General features: G+C 45.1%; 1 protein-coding gene across 1 annotated transcript in view; it reads right to left on the bottom strand.

The window, feature by feature from the left end:
* WDR62 (WD repeat domain 62) overlaps positions 1–21,652 on the bottom strand; it is a 45,431-nt gene that overhangs the window by 14,077 nt on the left and 9,702 nt on the right. Inside the window, exons 7-15 of the mRNA XM_030299435.1 lie at positions 21,254–21,436; positions 18,639–18,799; positions 17,257–17,446; positions 8,465–8,602; positions 6,912–7,090; positions 5,412–5,503; positions 3,180–3,305; positions 520–587; positions 317–438 (exon numbers count right to left, since the gene is read on the bottom strand). Of these exons, the coding sequence (XP_030155295.1) occupies positions 317–438; positions 520–587; positions 3,180–3,305; positions 5,412–5,503; positions 6,912–7,090; positions 8,465–8,602; positions 17,257–17,446; positions 18,639–18,799; positions 21,254–21,436 (1,259 nt within the window). The remainder of the gene's footprint in view (positions 1–316; positions 439–519; positions 588–3,179; positions 3,306–5,411; positions 5,504–6,911; positions 7,091–8,464; positions 8,603–17,256; positions 17,447–18,638; positions 18,800–21,253; positions 21,437–21,652) is intronic.

Genomic DNA, 21,652 nt, shown 5'->3' with positions numbered 1-21,652 from the left:
CTCCTGCACTACCCTCCCAGACAGGTGCTCAGGGAATGTAGGTGAATGAATGAATTTATGAACCACATCAGCGCCTCCTAGTCACCCCACATGGGCTTCTGGAGAGCCAGCAGGAACCCTCTGCTGACCCGGAGGCTGGGCCTGGGTGAGCCCAGTTCCTAAGAAACACTTGCTGGGTCCCTCTACCCAACCCAGCTCTTTAGGGTCCAGATGAGGAGGGGGAAGAGAGCAGGGAGATCATAAGCAGACAGAACCGACCAGGTCTTACACAGGTCCTACTCAGAAACCAGGCTGGGCTAAGAGCCCAGCTTCTCACCTCACATTGCGGTCCTGGCAGGCCACGGCCACATACTTTTGGGTGATGTCGATGTCCATGTCATACAAGGTGGTCTTCTCTGCCACGTGGTGGGTACGGACAAAGTGTAGTCCATCTGAGGCCTGGCAGGGCAGGCAGGGCCTTCAGAGGACACCCCTGACAAGTTTCCCACCCCAGCCCTCAAGGAGGCCAACCCACTCTACCTGCTGGGCACTGCGAAAGTAGATGCTCTTGTCAGCCCCACAGCTGATCATCTGGATGTCTCTATTGCCTGGAGGAGGAGGAGGTAGTGCATTAGGCAAGGCTGGGCCCTGCTGAGTCTGACTGGGGCCAGGGATCCTAGCCAGGGAACTCACTGCAAGGGAACTCCGGATTCCCGGCGGAGGAGAGTGGGTGCTGGGTGCAGGTAGGACTCTAAGACGTGAGCTGTGTGTATGAGGGGGTACAGGTGGAGCAGTGGCCTGGCAGGTCTCTGCAGAGCAAGGGCAGACAGGGAAACATGTCAGAGACACGGAAGGGGCACCACGTCTGATTTGGGATTTGGAAAGGTGATTCGGGCAGCAGTGTGGAGGCGGGACCAAAGCGGGGAGCAAGTGGAGACACGCAGAGGGTTGGGAGGCCCATGCCACCATGAACAATCAGAACACCCACATGTATGTCAGGCCAGGCCCCATTGCCACATGCGCATCGCGCATCCCCTTCTGATGGCTCACTAGCCACCCCACTGTACAAATGTGAACCCAGGGGCTTAGAGTCACACAGTCCTTGTTCCAGAGCACAGAGAGTCCGGACAGGGCCAGTATTAGACCCAGGCATTCTCTGGCTAAACACTGTGCTCCAAACCCGGGCTTCCTTTCCATGCCTATTTCCTGTCTGTACAACAGGCCTATGACAGCCCTTGCCCCCACAAAGTTGTGTGAAGCCTGTGGAACAGTGGCTGCCACCCAGTAAGCACTATAAATATCCTTGCTTTTCTTCTTTCTTTATAGAATTAGAATAATAACAGCACAAATACCTTAGAGTTGTGGTGGGAATATAAAGACAGAACAGATACAAAACACTTAGAGCCTTGCTAAGCACAGATCTAAGCACACTGTCCTTGCTTCACTGCAGGACATTTGAAAGGGCTCAGGCCTGATGCACAAGTTACGAGGTTACTCAAGCAGGAGTCACTGGCTCACAGAAGGCAGTGAGCCCTGTGTTGGGGAGGAAGTGTAACCTGGGAGGGACCCAAAGAGACCTGTAAGTTACTGGTAATGTTCTGCTTCTTAACCTGGGGTGGGGAGTCCAAGGACCTAGCACTGTTAGGACACAGGTCACTGGTTATAAACAATGGGTGTGTCTGTTCTAGTTCATATGTACTGAATAAGTACCTTGATGTGGAAGTTCATTGTACTGTTCTGTAAACTATCTGTATTGTATCCATTTGTTTGGATATTTTTCAGATAAAACTGTTAAAGACTGAATCTTACCTTAGCAGGGCAGTTTCAGTCAGATTTCGACTGGCTGGAGCCCAGTTTATACTAAAATTATCAGCGTTTTGAGCATAGCTCAGCCACAGAAGGGCACTCAGGAACTGGGGTTAGGAGTTACATCCTCTCAGACTGGCTGGGGGTTCTAATGAAAGCCCACACCTTTCAGGAGATGGCCTTAAGGACCAACTCCTGGGCCACCCCTTGGCCAGTCATCACCTCTCTTGGATCTAGACCATTCGTGAAAGTTGATGTCACTGCTGGCCAAGCTGCTAGACTTGCTGATTTATTCTAACTAACTCTATCCCATGGAATGAACAGGTTTTTAAAGATGTCTGAAAGTTTTAGCTGATCAGCTTTGGTTGTCTTCATCAAGACACGTCAAACATTGTTAACTTGTTTTTGTCCATTGTTAACTTGTTTTGGCTACGGAGAGGTAGGGCAGAAAGCGGGGAGGATCAAGGGACATTAATACATTCTCAGTCACAAGATTATACGTAAAAAAAAAAAAACTCTTCGTAGTCAAGAACTTGGAATGAGTACATAGATGTATTCTCTTCATGAGTAGATTCTTCTGGAATATAGTTTTGAATATGCTCTTGGGTTCTGATCAATTAAATCTCATAGGACCTGCCTCCTCTCCCCTTGGAATTTCTTAGGGCCAAACCTTCATACTGAATCTTTTGAGTCTAAAGGGAATCCCTTTGATTTCCTGGCTGAGTATGCACTTTGGAGGGCAGCCCAAGGCAAGATCCTAAGCCTGCACCTACTGCTGTGTGACTCTCGCTGTAAACGAGGTAAGGAATGGACTAACTGCAGTGCAAGGATCCTCCCCAGCAGAGAATTAGCTCCCGGCAACCTTTGCAGTCACCTATTTTTCTGCCAAAGTCACCAGTGCCCATCCCGCGGTCCTCTCACAGGATTGGCACCCCGATTTCTTTTTGGGGAATGGCATTCACCTAATGCCAGTCCTTTTGGATCAGGGGTGGAGGCAGGTGTGGGCTGGGGGCACGTGAGTCAGACCTGGCCCAAGAAAACACCCCAAAGCCCTGGCACCGATAACTGTTCTGAAAAGGGCAGGTGCCTCAAGCCTGCACAAGGGAATTCAGCTCCCAATTTCTGCCAAAATTGATAGGAAGAGGGGAAATCTCCTTCGAGTGGCACAGTGACACCCAGATGTTGCCCACCACAGAAAGGTGTAGCTGACAGAGAGAGTCTTGATGATTTTAAAAAATAATAATAATAGAATAAATCAACCTTTGGATCCAGCTGGGCCTGAATCCAGAGCTTGCTTTTCCCTTTTTTGTCCAAACTAAAGGGAGTCTTGTTATTACGTGTAGCCAAAGGGGTGCACCAACCAAGGAGGGCGAAGCAGGAAGGAAAGGACTCACCAGCAAACTTGATGGCCGTGATGGAGGAGGAGTGGTCGTCCAGGGTCTGCTCCAGGTTGTAGTTCTTCTCCACATTCAGCACGTGGATCAGTCGGTCCCGACTGGCTGAGGCCAGCAAGGTCAGTCCTGTGAGTGGACAGGGTGGCACTGGGTTCTCAGGAGGCTGCCTGATGGCTTGGCCTCCCAGAGAACAATGTGACTGAGCTTTCCAGGCCTCGAAAAAGGGGTCTTTGGTGCTGTGACTGCAGCCACCTGGCCTCAAAGCCCGCAAGGGGCCATTCCCCCAGCTCTGCAGTCTCTCCCCAGAGCCCCTCAAACCTTGGCACTTCACATCTCATGCCCAGTTCGGGGGGATGAATCTTGATGTACATGGATGCTCTGCCACTTGTGCCCATAGCAGACATCCCAGCAGAGCCCAGCACTCCTTCCTGCCAAGGCCAACTCTTTGGCTGCCATGTGAAGCCCAGCCAACTTCTCAGCCTCCCCAGAACACTGCTCCTTCACTCTCTGAACTCCGGCTACCTGGGTCTCGTCCAGGCCCTACTGACAACCCGCTGCCACACTTCCTTCTGCCAATGGGTCTTCCCTGCTGGCCCCCTCAGACAGTGCCAACCCTGGTCGCCTCGCATGTCTGAGGGCTAACACGTGACTTGAGGTGGAGGGGAGTTCATGAAGGATGTACTGAATGAAAAGAGATTTGAAGAAAAACTGGTGGGTGGTGCCCGGGTGACTCAGACAGTAAAGCATCCGACTTCGGCTCAGGTCATGATCTCATGGTTCCTGACTTCGAGTCCCGTGTCAGGCTCTGCACTGACAGTGCAGAGCCTGCTTGGGGTTCTCTCTCTCTGCCCCTGCCCTGCTTGTTTGCTGTCTCTCTCTCTTTCTCTCTCTCTCAAAATAAATAAACTTAAAAAAAGAGAAGAAAAGAAAAACTGGTGGGACAGAGGGTGCAGGGAAACAAATAAGGAGAAAAGAGTATGGGAAAGATTGCTAACATATCTATTCCTGCCAAAATGTTCTATTCCTGCCAAAAATGTATCAGCAGAATCAAATCATGAGGAAAACAGACAAACCCAAACTGAAGGAAATTCTGTAAAATGGCCTATACTCTGCAGAAAGTCAAATCACAACGACAAAGTAAGGCTGTGGAAATGTTCCAGAAAAAAAGGTGACAAAAGAGCTATGAAAACTAAATTGTGAACCTGGACTGGAAAAACAAAGGTGCTACGAAGGACAATATTGGGATAGCTGGCAAACTGGGAGTAAGGACCACGGAGGAGATAACAGAACCATATAAAGTGAAACCTCCCATTTTTTTTTTTTTTAAAGTTTATTTATTTATTTTGAGAGAGTGAGAGAACATGAACAGGGGAGGGGCAGACAGCGAGCAAGAGAGAGAAAATCCCAAGCAAGCTCCATGCTGTCAGCATAGGGCCTGATGTGGGGCTTGAACTCATGAACTGTGAGATCATGACCTAAGCCTAAATCCAGAGTCAGATGCTTAATCGACTGAGTCACCCAGGTGCCCTGGAACCTCCATATTTGATAAGTGCACATGGTCCTGTAAATGGATATCCTCATTCTTAAGAAATGCTCACAGACACATCGAAGAGTGAAAGATCATGCCTTCAACTTAGTCTCAAACAGGTTAGCCAAAGAAATGTATGTGAGAATATTTTATGTCCGTGTGCATAGGGACACACACGTGCACAAACACAGAGATAGAAGTGGAGATGGGGAAACAGGTAAAGTCATATATACAGTCATAGGGTCAGATAGAATTTAAAAGAAAAAACCCTGAGGAATCTGGGTGAAAAGAATATGGGTATTCATTCTAATACTCTTGCAATTTTTCTGTAGGCATTGAACTTTTTCAAAATAATATGGTTGATCTGTGATATATAATATAACTGTTGCTCTCTTTTTTCCAGCAGAGGATGAGCTCATTCATACTTTCTCTCATTCAACACTCACCTCTTTCACCTCAAAGCTATTCAGAGCACTGGGGACCAGGGTAAGCAAGTCAAGCCCAGTCTTGCCTGCCCAAGTCTTGCATTCTAGAGTCCTGGCTACCCTGGTCTCAGGGCCCAGTGACAGGGCTTACTACACACAGGACTGCCAGCTGTCACTCACAGCCCCACGAGACATCAACCACTCATTTCTGTGGCTCGGCCAGTGGGGGAATGCTCTCCTGCTTTCCCCCTACCTGCCCCTCACCCCACACAGGTTTACCTGTCTCAGGCTTGGAGTACTCCAGGCACAGCACCTCAGCATCATGGGCCTCCACCTTGACCAGCTCGTCCATGAAATGTAGCTCGTGGATCCTGGGAGACATACGCTGTCCGCTGTACCCTGCCCGGAGCCCCCACCCCTCAGCGCTAGGTGTTCTGCAACTGCTAGAAAAGGTCAGAGCAGCCCGCCGGGCAATGTGGGAAATTCCTGTCCTGGCCAGCTAATCTAGATGCCCAATCATTCTTCTCCTCTAGAAACCAGCTATCTTAAAGGTAGCAGTGCCAACCCTGGACCACCTAAGCAGCACCCAGCCCCTTATGGTTACATGGGCCAGGACTAGGACAGTCCTCTGGGAGAACAGGGGTTAGGACAGGGCTATATCAGAGGTGATTCCTGGGGGTGGGGCAGGGGCCAGGGGTCAGAGGTCATGCTCAAGGATAGGACCTATAGGTATGGGACATTTGATTCCTATCTCTCATTCTTAAAGACTCTCAAATCTAAACTTTCCTCATTCTCTCCAACTGAAACCAAACAACACGCCCTCTAGGATGACATAAGAGACAGTCACTCCACGTCCTTCACTCTACCTGTCATCTTAGCTTAGCCACTGGCCTCTCCTGCCTCAGTTAACCCATCTAGAAACCAGCTGCTAAGAGCAGCGTTTCCACCAGAGGGTGGGTGAAAGGAGTAAGTGTCAAGCCAGTGGCCAGCCAGGGAAGAGTGCTACATCCACGTTGGCTCGCTGCTGTTTTCACCATTCACAGCAGAGCGCAGTCAGTGTGAACGGCCCACGGACACATTCGGTTTGCCTCACACGGCGATTGGTGTCCAAACAGTTGCCAGCATTTAAAAGTCATAGAATTTCACAGAGAAAACTCAGCCCTTTGCTCTACTTGGACGATGGGAACATGTGACAATGCAGCCTGCACTCCTGCTGCCACACGGTGGCTGCCCCTTCTGGAGCACCTGCTCTCCGGCTCCCTATCCCTTTCACTCCTCCAGTCTCGGCACCCAAGTGGTCATAGCTGTCATTCGTCAACTTAAACCTCGTGATGGGGTTCATATTCTGTCAGCGCCTATTGGGCCGGTGACATCTTAAAAAACCTCTACAGTGTGGGAAAACAGCCTGAGCCCTCATATGTCCCATCCTCCTGCCCCCCCCCCCACCCCATGCCACCAGGACCCCCCACACTCCAGCTGGCATCCTCTCTGTCCGGAACTGTCCCCCTACCCTAAGGTCACACATGTGTGCCTGTCTACAACACGGGCACAGTTCACAAGCCCCAGCTGCGGAGGTCCCCGTGGCTGCCCTATGTCAGCCCTCTGGAAGACGCTTCTTAGCTTAAAGTCGTCAGGGACAGCTGCTTTCCAGCTTGCTAGTCACAGTCCCTCATTCCCAGTGGGCCGGCGGGGGTGCCGAGGCCAGGGCTCCTTCACACCACCGAGTATCCAAGCCTGAGCTAGGAAGTGTCTGCTAATCACCCTCCAGGGCTCACTTGCCTCAGATTTCCACTTCGGTCGCCTGAAGCCAAGTGCTGGCCATCAGGACTGACCTGCATGACCCGCACCCCAGCTTTCACGTCCACAGGCGTCCCGTTCTCACCCCCCCGGTCTGGGAAGTGCGACGTGTCCTGCAGGTGCTGGATGTCATTCTCTACGTACACTACCTTCAGCAGGGTCTGCGGAGGGAGAGGGCTGAGGTCAGTGCTCTGGAAGCGCCAAAGCACCTCTGCAGTCCTGTCTCCCCACAGCCGGCCTCCCGTCCTTCATTAGCTCCAGAACTCCAAATCTGACCTTCGCTACTCAGAAGGTATGGAGCTCCCGCAGCCATGCTGGATGACAAGGACAAGGATGACTCCAAAATGGCAGTGTGGACAGCTAAAGGCTCTCGGGTCTCTAAGGGCTTCCTGCAGCTGCCAAAACAGCTGGACTGGTGACCTCCAGACTATTTTTATGAGTCAGAAAACCAAACTTTTCCTCTTGGCTTTGGGTTCTTCTATTGTATGCAGACAAATATAACATGTATATCACACAGGTGCAGAAGAGAAGGTGGTAGTACTGGGAGGGGGGGGGTGGTGAGGGGAGTAAAAGGGCACCTGCTACACACACCCTGCATTAAGGGCCTGTTTTGTTCCAGCCACAGTGACTGCTCAGGTTTTCCAACTCCCCAAACTCTTTCTCACCTCAGGGCCTTTGCACAGGCTATTCCCTTGGTGTAGGACACTCTCCCCTCCCCTCTTTGCTCATCCCTATCCTCCACATCTCAGCTCAGTTGTCTCCTCCTCCAGGAAACTGCCCCTCACACTACAGATAAAATCAGATGACACTGTTACATATCCTACTAACACTTCACAATTTATTTCCATGCTTATCATGCTTATGATTATACCATAATTTATACAGTTATTGGTGCCTCTCCCTTCTAGACTGTGGGAGCCACAAGGGCAGAAGGAGGGTCTTAGTCACTGATGTGTCCCCAGCATGCAGCATAGCACCTAGCATAGATCTAACTAAGCATCTGCAGAATAAATGAATGCATGAATCAGATCTCAGCTCCTAAGAGAAGCTCCCTCACTGACCTAGCAATAGCAACCATTTCTTCAGCCCTCCCAACATCATGGCTCTCTTTGGGACGCTGCCAGCAGCCTCACCCAAGGCTTCACTGTGTGGCAGTTAGCTAGACAGGGGAAGCCCCTCCCTGATTTGGTCTGTCAGGTGTTCTTCCAGAGAATTCTGACTGAAGACCTGGGGAACAATTTCATTTCTACTGAATATGTCAGGTTGCCTGGAGTAGCTGTGTTGACACACCTAGAAAGCAGGAGCTGATGGGCAGAGAGAAGCAAAGAGGACAGACCACACTACCTCAGAAAGAAAAAGAGGGAGAGAGTGAGAGACAAGAGAGAGGGCGACAGAGTGTGACCGGTCTTGCTTCCTGCTTCTTGCCCTCAGTGAAACTTAACACCAAGGTCCACAAGACCCCCTCTTGTCCCTATATCCTACTTAAAGTATGTCTCAGTTCCTCCTAAAATATGGTTCATAATTGAGCCACTCACATTACTGAAGATATTTTTCTGCCAGTGAGAGTCAGGGCTGCTATCCATGTTCCAAAAGCGGATGGTGTTGTCTGAGGAGCAAGTAAGAAAAGATCCTGATGGCAGACAAGCTCTCTGATCTTCAAACTCCGGATACACCTACAGTCCCCAGAGAACAAGGCAAAGGGCGATTCATTACAACCATGTCAGTGGCAGCATTATGATATACTAGTGCATTTTGGTGACAAAAAGTATGTGGCAGATAAACAGGCATGGCGTAATGCCTTCTATGTTAAAAATGAACAAGAAAACAAGGACACTGAATGCTACTATATATTGTCCATGCCCCATCTTCAGCCCAGGCCATGAAACATCCCCACACGTAAATTTCCAAGGCAAATGGGCAGCTCCATCAAAAATCACTAAGCACAAAAGGAAACAAGGTACCATGAGCAAGAAGCAGCAGAAATAGCCATCCAGCTTCAAATACTGGAATTATCACACAGAACATAAAATAACTATGTTTAACATGCTTAAAGAAATAGAAGAGCTTTGACAAGAGTAAAAGTATGACTAGCCGACCATAAACTATAAAGACTAACCAAGCAGGGCTGAAAAACAACAAAATAGAACTATTTCTAGAAGCAAAATGCAGGTCAGACAGTCAAAAAGATGACATATAGAGAGATTTCAAATCTGGAAAACCGGGTTCTGAGGAAATGATAACAGCAGTAGCACAGATTTTTAATCTAAAATCGCCACATCAAAATGAGCAACCAGATATCAAAACCAAAACCCCACAGACAACACTTACAGCAAAATTAGGTGATACGATATTCTCATAACTCCCAAAATACAAGCAGGTAGGGACTAAATACCTCCAGTAGTTTGTCAACATGTATATGAGAGAACACAGAAGGAAGCAACTTTGTTGTTCTTTGAGTAACTCTGTGGTTACCCAACAAAGGATAACCCCAAAGTAGCCAACGGGTATTCACAGGGAAAGTACAACAGTTCAAATTGAACAGCAGTTCAAACCAGGAGGGTTTTATCCACTCCAATAGTGGCTGAGTGTGTGCTTTGGCAATTAGGTCGGAAGGGGCTGGAGCTGTGAAGATCCTGTGAACTCTTAACACTGACCTGCCATGGCTCTCACCCATGGCCAAAGGCCCACCCAGAGGGAAAACAAGACTGATCAGGATAGACACTGGAGAGCCAGAGTAAAGAGGAGGCTTAGAAAAAGGTAGGGGCACAACACATAAATAGGGACATAATAAGGAAATATCAGAAAGCAAGCTGCCATATTTTTTTAAATAGTATAAAAATCATAGAAGATGGAATCCTTTCTTGGGGAGCTAGAAAATCTGCCCTCAACCACACCAACTTCTATTTTTATTTTTATTTAAGTAATCTCTACACCCAAGGTGGGGTTCAAACTCATGACCCTCAGATCATGGCTCTACGGACTGAGCCAGCCAGGTGCCCCACGAACTATAGCATTTCTAAAAATGAAAACAAAAAAGGACCAAACTCCAGTCCCAAACAAAGTTACCCTTTAAAATAAAAGGAAAAGAAAGAAAGCACACCAGAAACATATTTCCACAAAACAAAACAATTTCCCAATTAGGAAATTCAGAAATAAGATGACAGAATTCAGAGTTAGAAATAAATGAAGAGATCATTTCAGGAATAAAAACCAAATTAGAAGGAATCCAAAAGCGAATAAACACAAAAAGGTAAGGCATGAAGAAATAGGTAAAAAGGGGGCTTTTTTTTTTTTTATCTTTTAAGTTTATTTATTTATTTTGAGAGAGAGAGACAGAGGGGGCCAGAGGGGGAGGGGCAGAGAGAGAGAATCCCAAGCAGGCTCCACACTGTCAGCATGAGGCAGAATGCGGGGCTTAAACCCACAAACCATGAGATCACATGACGTAACTGAAACCAAGAGTCGGACACTTAACCAACTGAGCCACCCAGGCGCCCCTAAAAGGGGGAAACTATTAAAAATAAAACAAATGATGAAAGAACTAAAAGGATTTGAGAAAAAGTGACACTACTGGAGCTAGGCAATGAGAATCCAACATATAGATAATAGAAATCCCTGAAGAAAACCAAATCAAGGGAACAGAAATACTAAAATGTATACAGCAGGAATAGGTCTACCTATAAAAACCAATACCAAGATATACTCTAGAGTAACATTACTAAGCCTAAAAGTAAAAGAAAGAAATCCTTTGGGCTTCTAGGCAAGCACAGAAAGTGACTTAAAAGGGAAAACAATCAGACATTTCAATAACCATAAGAAAATGAAATAATGTATTTAAGAGAGACAAGGAAAGAAAACATGAGCCAAACATTTTCTATCCAGCAGGAGTGACTTTCAAGTATAAAGGGCAAATATAAACTTACCAATATGCAAAAACTCATATTGGGAGATACTGTCCCCATGAACTGTTCCTGACAAATCTCCTAAAGAATGAGCTCCAGGGGCACCTGGTTGGCTCAGTTGGTTAAGCGTCTTACTTTGGCTCAGATCATGATCTCATGGCTCGTGAGTTTGAGGTCCACGGGCTCTGTGCTGTCAGTGCAGAGCCTGTTTCAGATCCTCTGTCCCCCTCTCTCTGTCCTCCCCTGTGCTCTCTCTAAAAAAAAAAAAAAAAAAAAAAAAAAAAGGAGCTCCTGACAACAAAAACAACTAGAGACATCAACATAGATTAAATATATAGTTACTCATAGAACAAAGAATAAATGAGGGTCAAGTGACATCACTGAAAACGGCACAGTGGGGAGAACTCCAAAAAGCTATCCCTCCACCAAAGCAAACTTAAGCTCCAAAAAACTGTCAGAATCAACTTTTTCAGAACTCTGGAATCTAACTTACAATAACCAGGGAGAGCTTAAAAAAGAAAGAAGCTGCTGCATTTTGACATTTAAGGAAACTGCTGTCAAATCACGACAGCCGACATCTCAGATAATGGAAAGACTTTAGTGACTACACATGAAAAAGAACACAATCTTTACAAAAACAGTTCAGAAAAACCACTAAACAACTACAACCCACACAACAAACCCCAGCGTGGAAGAGAAGAATCTGATTTCCAGAGTCATCACATTATAAAAATCAAAATATCTAGGTTTCAACAAAAAAAATTATGAGATAGGCAAGAAAAGAAGAAAATAAAAATAAATCCCATCTTAGGAGTAATTACCTTAAATGTAAAGGGATTAAACTCTCTAATAAAAAGGAAATTATTGGCAGACTTCATTAAAAAAAGATCCAACTCTCTGTTGTCCATAAGAGGCTACTTTATATCCAGACACATACAGGGTGAAAGTAAAGGTATGTAAAAAGATACTCCATACAGGAGTACTACGTGGCAATGAGAAAGAATGAAATATGGCCCTCTGTAGCAACGTGGATGGAACTGGAGAGTGTTATGCTAAGTGAAACAAGCCATACAGAGAAAGACAGATACCATATGTTTTCACTCTTATGTGGATCCTGAGAAACTTAACAGAAACCCATGGGGGAGAGGAAGGAAAAAAAAAATGAGGTTAGAGTGGGAGAGAGCCAAAGCATAAGAGACTCTTAAAAACTGAGAACAAACTGAGGGTTGATGGGGGGCTGGGAAGGAGGGGAGGGTAGGTGATGGGCATTGAAGAGGGCATCTTTTGGGATGAGCACTGAGTGTTGTATGGAAACCAATTTGACAATAAATTTCATATATTAAAAAAAAAAAAAAAGATACTCCATACAAATAGTAACCAGAAAAGAAATTTGCATGTATATAGTAGTATCAGACAAAATAGAGTTTAAGTCAAAAACTGTTAAAAGTGGGGGTGCCTGGGTGGCTCAGTCAGTTGAGCATCCCTCTTTGGATCAGGTCATGAGCTCACTGCTCATGGGTTCAAGCCCCTGTTGGGCTCTGTGCTGACAACTCAGGGCCTGAAGCCTGCTTCAGATTCTGTGTCTCCCTCTCTCTCTGCCCCCCGCCCCCTCATCCCCACACTCACACTCTGTCTCTCTCTCTTTCAAAAATAAATATTTTTTAAAAAATTTTTAAAAACTGTTACAAGTGACAAAGAAGGGCATTATATATTGATAAAGGGGCCAACCATCAAGAAGATATAACACAAACATACACACATAAGAGCAGAGAACCAAAATACACGAAGCAAAAACTGACAGAATTGGAAACAGCATTGTAACAGTTGAAGACTTCAACATTCCATTTTCAACAAAAGATAGTTATAAGAAATTATCAATAAGGAAATAGAGGACTAGAAAAACACTATAAACCAAACAGACTAACAGATATGTAAAGAATACTCCACCCAATAACGGCATAACCCACATTCTTCTCAAGTAAACATGGAGCATTCTCCAGAATAGACCACCTATAAGGTAACAAAAGAAGTCAATACATTTTATTTTTTTTTTATTATTTTTTATTATTTTTTTTCAACGTTTTTATTTTTATTTTTGGGACAGAGAGAGACAGAGCATGAACGGGGGAGGGGCAGAGAGAGAGGGAGACACAGAATCGGAAACAGGCTCCAGGCTCTGAGCCATCAGCCCAGAGCCTGATGCGGGGCTCGAACTCACGGACCGCGAGATCGTGACCTGGCTGAAGTCGGACGCTTAACCGACTGCGCCACCCAGGCGCCCCAAGAAGTCAATACGTTTTAAAAGACTGTAATCACACAAACAATCTAACGACAGTCAGAATGAAATTACAAATAACAGAAGGAAATTTGGAGAATTAACAAATATGTGAATATTAAATCACGCACTGTTACACAACCAATGGATCAGTGAAGAAATCAAAGGGAAATTAGAAAATACTTTGACACAAGTGAAAATGAAAACACAATATACCAAAACTTATGGAATGCAGCAAAAGCAATACTCAGAGGGAAATTTATAGCTGTAAATGCCTCCATCAAGAAAGTCTCAAATCAATAATGTCTCACCTTAAGGAACTAGAAAAGAAGAGCAAACTAAACCAAGGGCTGGCAAGAAGAAGATAAAAATTACAATGGAGATAAGGTTGTTGTTGTTGTTTTTTTTTTTTTTCAGAAACAGAAAAGCTGATCCCAAATAGTGCCAATATTGATAAAGAAGAACAAAGTTGTAGGAAACACACTTCCTAATTTCAAAACTTATTACAAAGCTACAGTAATCAAAATTCTGTGCCATTGGCATAGAGATAGACATACATCAATGGAATATAACTGAGGGTACAAAATTAAATCCATACATCTATGGTCAATTGATTTTCGACAAGTGTGCCAAGATTATCCAAGGGGAAAGAATAGTCTGTTCAATAAACAGTGCTGGAATTATATACCCACATGCAAAATAATGAAGCTGGACCCTTGCTTCAAGTATAAAAGTTAACAAAAATTAACTCAAAAGAGACCAAAGACCTAAATGGAAGAGCTAAAATAATAAAACCCTTAGAAGAAAAGTAAATCTTCATGGTTGTGGATTTGGCAATGGTTTTTTAGTTATGACACCAAAGATACAAGCAATAAAAGAAAAAAATAAATTGAACTTTATCAAAATTAAAAATCTTTGTACATCAAAGGATACAAGAAAGTGGATAACATAAAAATGGAAGAAAATATTTGTAAATCATATATCTAATAAGGATATCCAGAATATGTAAAGAACTCTTACAATTCAAAAGCAAAAAGACAGGGGCGCCTGGGTGGCGCAGTCGGTTAAGCGTCCGACTTCAGCCAGGTCACGATCTCGCGGTCCGGGAGTTCGAGCCCCGCGTCAGGCTCTGGGCTGATGGCTCGGAGCCTGGAGCCTGTTTCCGATTCTGTGTCTCCCTCTCTCTCTGCCCCTCCCCCGTTCATGCTCTGTCTCTCTCTGTCCCAAAAATAAATAAACGTTGAAAAAAAAAATTAAAAAAAAAAAAAAAAAGCAAAAAGACAACCCAAGTAAAAACTGGACAAAATATTTGAATAGATATTTCTTCAAAGATATACAAATTACCAACTAGCACATAAAAAGAAATTCAGTATCATTAACCATTAGGGAAATGCAAGTCAAAACCACAATATACTACCATTTCACAAACATTAAGATGGCTATACTTCAAAAATAAAAAAAAAAACAGTGTTGGTAAGGATGTGGAGGATGGCTAGTGGGAATGTAAAACGATGCAGCTGCTGGGAAAAGTTTGGGGGTTCCTCAAAAAGTTAAACACAGAATTACCATATGACCCAGCAATTCTGCCCACCAGGTATACCACCCAAAAGAACTGAAAACAGATGTTCAAACAAAGCTTGTACATGAACGTTCATAGCAGCACTATTCATATAGCCAGAGGATGGAAACAACACAAATATCCATCAATTGATGAACAGATAAACAAAACATGGTATATCCATACAATGGAATATTATTCAACCCTAAAAAAGGAATGAAGTACTGAAACATGTAACCACGTGGATAAACCTTGAAAACATTAAGTGAAAGAATCCAGACACAGAGTCTACATATTTTATTTTTCTATTTGTATGAAATATTCAGAACAGGCAAATTCATAGCGACAGAAAGCAGATTAGGGTTGGGGAAGTGGGAAAAGGGATTGATTGCTTGGGTACAGAGTTTCCTTTTGAGGTGATGAAAATGTTCCAGTGCTGGATAGTAGGGATGGTTGTATAACATTGTGAATGTATTGAATGCCACTGAATTGTACATTTTAAAATTATTTAAATGGTGAATTTTATGCTATGTGTATTTTACCACAATATATATGTACACTTATTACCCTCCCAATAAATGGGGTCATAAGGAAGAGAATGTGGTATATAATGGTTTATAATGATCAAATCACACAGAAATAGTATAACTATTTTTAAAAATGGGGGTGAATGGAGAGAACATAGGCAAAAAAATTGTTTTAAACTCTTCTCAAAATTGAGTAATCGTCATTCTCAGACTGTTGTACATATAATGTGGGAATAAGTAAATGATTAACTGGGTAGATATCCTAATTCCATCAGCCCCCATGTCTTTAGGATTGTGGAAGGATCAATCCAATACCTATGAGCATCCCCAGCACTCAGACAGTGAATTTGAAATACCAGTTCACACTGAAAACAAAACAAAAACTCAGGGCTTCTTCAAGAAATGGTTAATTCCAGGTCTGGGACAGGAAATGTACAAGATGCAACTGGAACATCTCGTCATCTCCAATAGCAAGGAAGCTACCAAAGAAAGATTACTAGGGTCATGTCCAAAGGACTCAGGAGCCAACTTAAAGAGGCTCCCACTGGTCAAAGATGGGACAATTTGAGCTTTAATAATGTTAATAATTGCAATGGATTAAAATATATCCAATATATTTACATATATGAGTTTAGAATGATATTAAATAAAAACAACTAGTTACCTTTAGAGGACAGGGAACCAATTCATTATCTTGAAAACTGGTAAATAAAGGGAAAGAATCAAGCATTTATCCTGCCTTTCCTATATGAAGTGTACCACTGGGTGACCAAATGGTAGATGAGGGGAATTGTTTCTTCATATAAGTAGTCCAACTAATAAAAAGAAATGATAGAATTAGAATATCACCATATTGCAACCCCCAAGGAATAAATGGATCTATGCATTGAGCACCAATAGCTGCTAACAATTAATAAACTGTACATTTCTTTTGTGTGGTTTTCTAGATCTGTTCTATTTATAAAAGGTATGAGGGATAGAGACAGGACATTGGAGTTACAGATGAAGAGAAAGAACAGGGTAGAGGCAATTATTAAGTCTGTACTGGCTGTTCTTTCCAGAACTGATAAAAAGATGCACCCAAAGATATTTTTGTTGAAGAGACAGATAAATAAATAACAGGTGGATGCAAAGAAAATGAACTGAAAGAGCATATACTAAACCAACAACAAAGGTGAGGGTGAGAGAGAGGATTGGGGGATAGGGAAGTGATCAAAACAGTCTTTAGCTTTGAAATATTTCACCTGTTTTTCAAGGAGAATATATTTATATACAAAAATTTAAAGTTATTTAAACAACATGCTTGTTAAGAGAAAAGTGCTATCAGCAGAAAACTCAGATCTACGAAGGCAGATGGATTCAAGCAGTCAAAGGGCTAAATAATGCTTATTCAAAAGGAACAAGTTATTTCTCCCAGTTGTGAACTGGGCCACCAAAAACATAATTTCTCTAGGACAAGTGCTCTATCAGTAAGAAATTTGAAGGACAAATAAAGAAAAAAAAGGTAGAATACAACTATTTCCCCACTGGTTGTCTTATGTGCAAGGACTTAGAACAGCTTTAGAGAATGAAAACATCCCAAAGACTCATTCTCAGAAAACTTCAACACTTAGAAAAGCACTAAACTACTACACAAATGGCCTCCACAGCAAGCTCTCCAAGGTACACATGCTCTTGACACTGTTCTCCCCAGTGGCCACATGCCTCGCTTCCTGCAGGTCTCTGCTTGAATGTCATGTCCTCAGAGAGGACTTCCCTGATCATTCCCCTCTCTAGAATAGCACCCTTGATCCCTTTTGCCCTATGCTGTTTTATTTTTCTTTGGAGAGGTAGTGCTGCTTGGTTGGTGTTGATGACGTGTGGGTTTACTCTCCCCCCCCGAATGCAGGACTTTCATCAGTTTCCTTCCCAGCTGTCTCCAGCACCTAGATAGAACAGCATCTGGCACAAAGTTGGGATCTTGTGAAGGAAGAGCTGAATGGGTTCCCTAAACTGCGGAAGCTTTCCCCAGATGAGCCCCAGATGGGAGCCGAGCAGGGGCAGAGGGAAGAAAACAGGGACTCACCTCCACGTTCCAGACGTAGGAGCTGTGGAAGAGCTCCGACCACATCTTGCCTACTTTGTTGATGTCTTTGACATCCCAGATGTAGATGCTGTGGTCCTTATACACGCAGGACAGCCACTGATGGATGGGGTCAAAGGTCAGTGCCACCGTATCCGGGTAGACTGCTTCTGCCTTTCTGTGGAAGAGGAAGCTAACAAGGCCACATGTGCCATCAGTCACCATCAATGTCACTGTGAGTAGTGACAGCTGCTCCTGGTGACACCTGAGCTAGCTGCCTCTTGCTTGGCAATGCCATTCCTTATATTTGGGGTGGTCCATCTCCCACTCCAACTCCACTTCTCCTTCCTCCCTCCCAGTTCCTTTGCTTTTGCTTCTAGTCCAAAGGTTGTAAACTGGAAGCTTCTGGCTGGCCCCTGAGAACACTTGAATTTTTGACTCCTGTTGACATCTCTCTCCCTTCATCTAATCCAACCCAAGCTCCATCCTCTCTCTGAGCATGGAAGGATGATGGGCACATACCATCAGTTCTCAGTTCTCTCTCATTGGCCCCACCAACATGTGACCAAAAATCCCTATGCAAGGGGCTGGGGAGCTGTCCCCTGACCTGGGGCCTCCCTACAAAGGCTACAGTTTACTGAGCATCTATTACACGCCGATCTGAGAGCTTTAGCGACACTGAATTCCCAGTCTCCATGAGAGGTAGGTCCTACGTTTTACAGACACCAAACAGCCTTACAACAAAGGGGAAGATACAGCACAGCTCAGCCCTTCCACCCCCTCTCAACATGGCAGCCAGAGGGATCTAATGCTCAAGGCCTGACCATATAACCAATGCCAATGCCTGAAATCAGGCTGCCCAGTGACATCAGAAAAGACTTCCTTTATTGGAAGGAAGCTTCCCCTGCCAGTCTCCATAAATGTTCAGACCTGTCTCCCAACATCTTCCCCTGGTACACTAGGCTCTGATCACACAGTCCCTAGCTGTTCCTGCAACACACCAAGCCCAGGGTGTTTTTCCCTTCAGGTCTTTACGCTTGCTCTTGGGACCCAGCTCTCCACACAGCTGGTTCCCTCTCACCAAAGACGCTTCCCCTGGCTGCCAATCAACACAGCCCCATCCCCGGGCACTTTCCTTTCTGAGTCCCTGCTTTATTTCACCACAGCATTTATGACTATCTGAAATGGTCTCGTTTGTGTACTTGCTTATCATCAAGCTCCCTCACTAGACTGCAGACTTCATGGTGGCAGAGATTTTGCTGCCTCGTTATAGCTGTCTCCTTCCAGCCCAGGGCTGGCCAGATAGGTAGATGGGGCCGGAAGCATGAGTGAATGTCAGTGGACAGACTGAGTGGGCTCCTCTCCTTCCCCCTGCTGGGCAGTACCTGGGCTCCAAGCCCTGGGCCACGTCCACCCCAAGGTAGTGCGGTTTGGGCAGGTTCGTGAGGTACTGCAGGCTGTGGGCCTGGAAGATGCGGACTATCCCATCTGTGCAGCCGCAAAAGATGAGCTCCTGGCTGACACACAGGCAGGAAGACAGAGAGACCTGTGGGGGAAAAGGGAACACAAGTGTACTTGGTGTTCCATGTGGCCCAGTTCAGGGACACAGGGACTAACAGAACAGCCTCCAGAGAAGCCTTTTAGTTCTTTGGGTCTAAGAAGTCTATTTTAGCAAATTTTAAGACTTTTGAAATCAGGATGTAGCAGTCACCATTGAAAGAAACATGCCAGCAGGCAGACAGAGGCACAAATTATGACAGAATTGTTATTGTTTACAGAGGAACTCAGCTGTGTGTGGAAAATAATCTGTTCAGCAGATAGTGACTTCAGATAGGTAATTTGCAGTAACAGGGTTGAATTTGAGGCTTACATTTTACTCCTTATTGTTTGAAAACAACTTCATAGAGATTATACTTCAGAGCAACACAGAAAAATGTTACCGTATACAGGAAAGACAATTGGGCCATCTATCCTGCCAGAACACACAGATGGACAGGGCAGGAAGTGCCAGACCTCTGGATACACATTACAGGAGTTTGTCCAAGTCTAAAGGAACTTAATTTATAAGTTGTCATTTATGACAACTGCTCAGGGGCTAACCATCCATCTGTCAAAAGCTTTGGACTTGCTTAAGCTGCCAAAGTTCTAGAAAGAGGATTCAAACGAGAAAAAAACAAATGATGTTTAACCAACTAGGAAAAACAGATGAAACTCTGAATTCTTCCACAGGCCTGACACCATTCCTTTAACCCTAAAGGTGAGTTCTGGAGGGGAGCCACAAGAGCAGAAGTGGGATGGGGTGCCTGGGTGGCTCAGTCGGTTAAGTGTCCAACTCCTGATCTCAGCTCAGGTCAATCTCACAGGGGAGATGGAGCCCCACATCAGGCTCTGCACTGCTTGGGATTCTCTCTCTGCCCCTTCCCGATTCGCATGCTCTTTTCTCTCAAAAAAAAAAAAAAAAAAAGTCAGGAGTAGGAAAAGGAGGGAAAACCATTATGCTCCTGCTGATAGCCAATGGGCATCCAGTCTCAGAACAGGAAGACAGTTTGGATTCAAACCCTCAGATCCTGAAGAAAAGTAGTTCTGCAATTTATAGATGTAACATCCTTTATTTTATTTGTTTGTTTGTTTATTTATTTATAAGTTTTTATTTATTTATTTTGAGAGAGAGAGAATGAGAGTGGGAAGGGGCAGAGAAGAATCCTAAGCAGACTCACACCGTCAGCCTAGAGCCCAACTCGGGGCTCAATCCCACGAACTGTGAGATCAGGACCTGAGCTGAGATCAGGAGTTGGATGCTTAACCAACTGAGCGACCCAGAAGCCCCCATCCTTTGGTTTAAAATGTTATAAGAGGGGGTGCCTGGGTGGCTCAGTCGGTTAAGCGTCTGACTTCGGCTCAGGTCATGATCTCATGGTTTGTGAGTTCCATCACCATGTCAGGTTCTGTGCTGACAGCTCAGAGCCTGGAGCCCACTTTGGATTCTGTGTCTCCCTTTCTCTCTGCTCCTCCACTGCTCATGCTCTCTCTCTCTCTCCCTCCTTCAAAAATAAACATTCAAAAAATTTTTTTAAAAAATAAATAAAATGTTTTAAGAGCACCTCAGTGGCCCAGTCAGGTAAGCACCCCACTCTTAGTTTTGGCTCAGGTCGTGATCTCATGGTTTGCAAGACTGAGCCCTGCAATGGGCTCTGTGCTGATAGTGTGGAGCCTGATTGGGTTCTCTCTCTCCCTCTCTCTCTATGCCCCTCCCCTGCTCACACTCTCACTCTCTCTCTCAAAATAAATAAACTTAAAAAAAAGTTATGTATTTTTAACATAGTCTTTTTTTGACTGAAAAATGAAGTCAATCATACCTTAGATTAAAAAAAAAATGCAGTCCTCCCACCAGTTAAGAGTGCTCAGTGAACGGGGCGCCTGGGTGGCTCAGTCGGTTAAGCGGCCGACTTCGGCTCAGGTCACGATCTCACGGTCTGTGAGTTCGAGCCCCGCGTCGGGCTCTGTGCTGACAGCACGGAGCCTGGAGCCTGCTTCCGATTCTGTGTCTCCCTCTCTCTGACCCTCCCCCGTTCATGCTCTGTCTCTCTGTGTCTGAAAAATAAATAAACGTTAAAAAAAAAAAAATTAAAAAAAAAAAAAGAGTGCTCAGTGAAGAAGAAAAATGGGAACTGGATCAAACAGTGACAGGAGAGCGATTGTAACCTTGACCCCATTACAGGGTACCAGGCACTGTGCTGAGCACCTTCTATATATTATCTCATGGGACTCCCTTATTAACTCTGTGAGGTAGGCAGCAGGATTTCCATTTTACAGATGAGGAAACTGAGGCTCATTGAGGGAAAGTTACTCACCAAAAGTCTCACAAGCAGAACTTTTGAGAGGTTAAACCCAGAGTTAGTGGAATCAACTACCCGGCAGGGACATTACTGAATGTCCCTAGAGACACATGTCCTGGGAAGAGTGTTTTCCCCACTGATGGCAGACAGGGAGGGTGGGGTACCTTCAGGTTGATCCACTTCTCCAGCACCCTCTTCTCACTGAACTGGCAGAGGAGGCCCGAGTAGGACACACAGAAGGTATTGCCTGCCATCTGGCCCCGGCCACAAGCCACGCCACAGAAGATGTTGTTGTGCAGCTCTCCCAGGATGCCTGAACGCCCTACGAGGGGCACCGTGCCCGTCACCTGGAGGCACAGCAGGGCATAGTAAGACACTGTCCGCATGGCCTCGACCCCAGCAAGGTCACAATGGGACTCTCATGACCAGACGATATGACACATAGCTAAACAGAAGGGCTCGAAGGCATTCCTCCAAATGGAGGAGAAAGGAAGAAAAAAGCAGAACAGACACTTCTAGGCAGAGTGGCTGGAAGGTGGCAGTCCAGAAAAGAGGTCTGGCCC

The sequence above is a fragment of the Lynx canadensis genome, chromosome E2, assembly GCF_007474595.2.
Source record: "Lynx canadensis isolate LIC74 chromosome E2, mLynCan4.pri.v2, whole genome shotgun sequence".
NCBI lineage: Eukaryota > Metazoa > Chordata > Mammalia > Carnivora > Felidae > Lynx > Lynx canadensis.
This window is presented reverse-complemented; position numbering and strand designations above follow the sequence as displayed.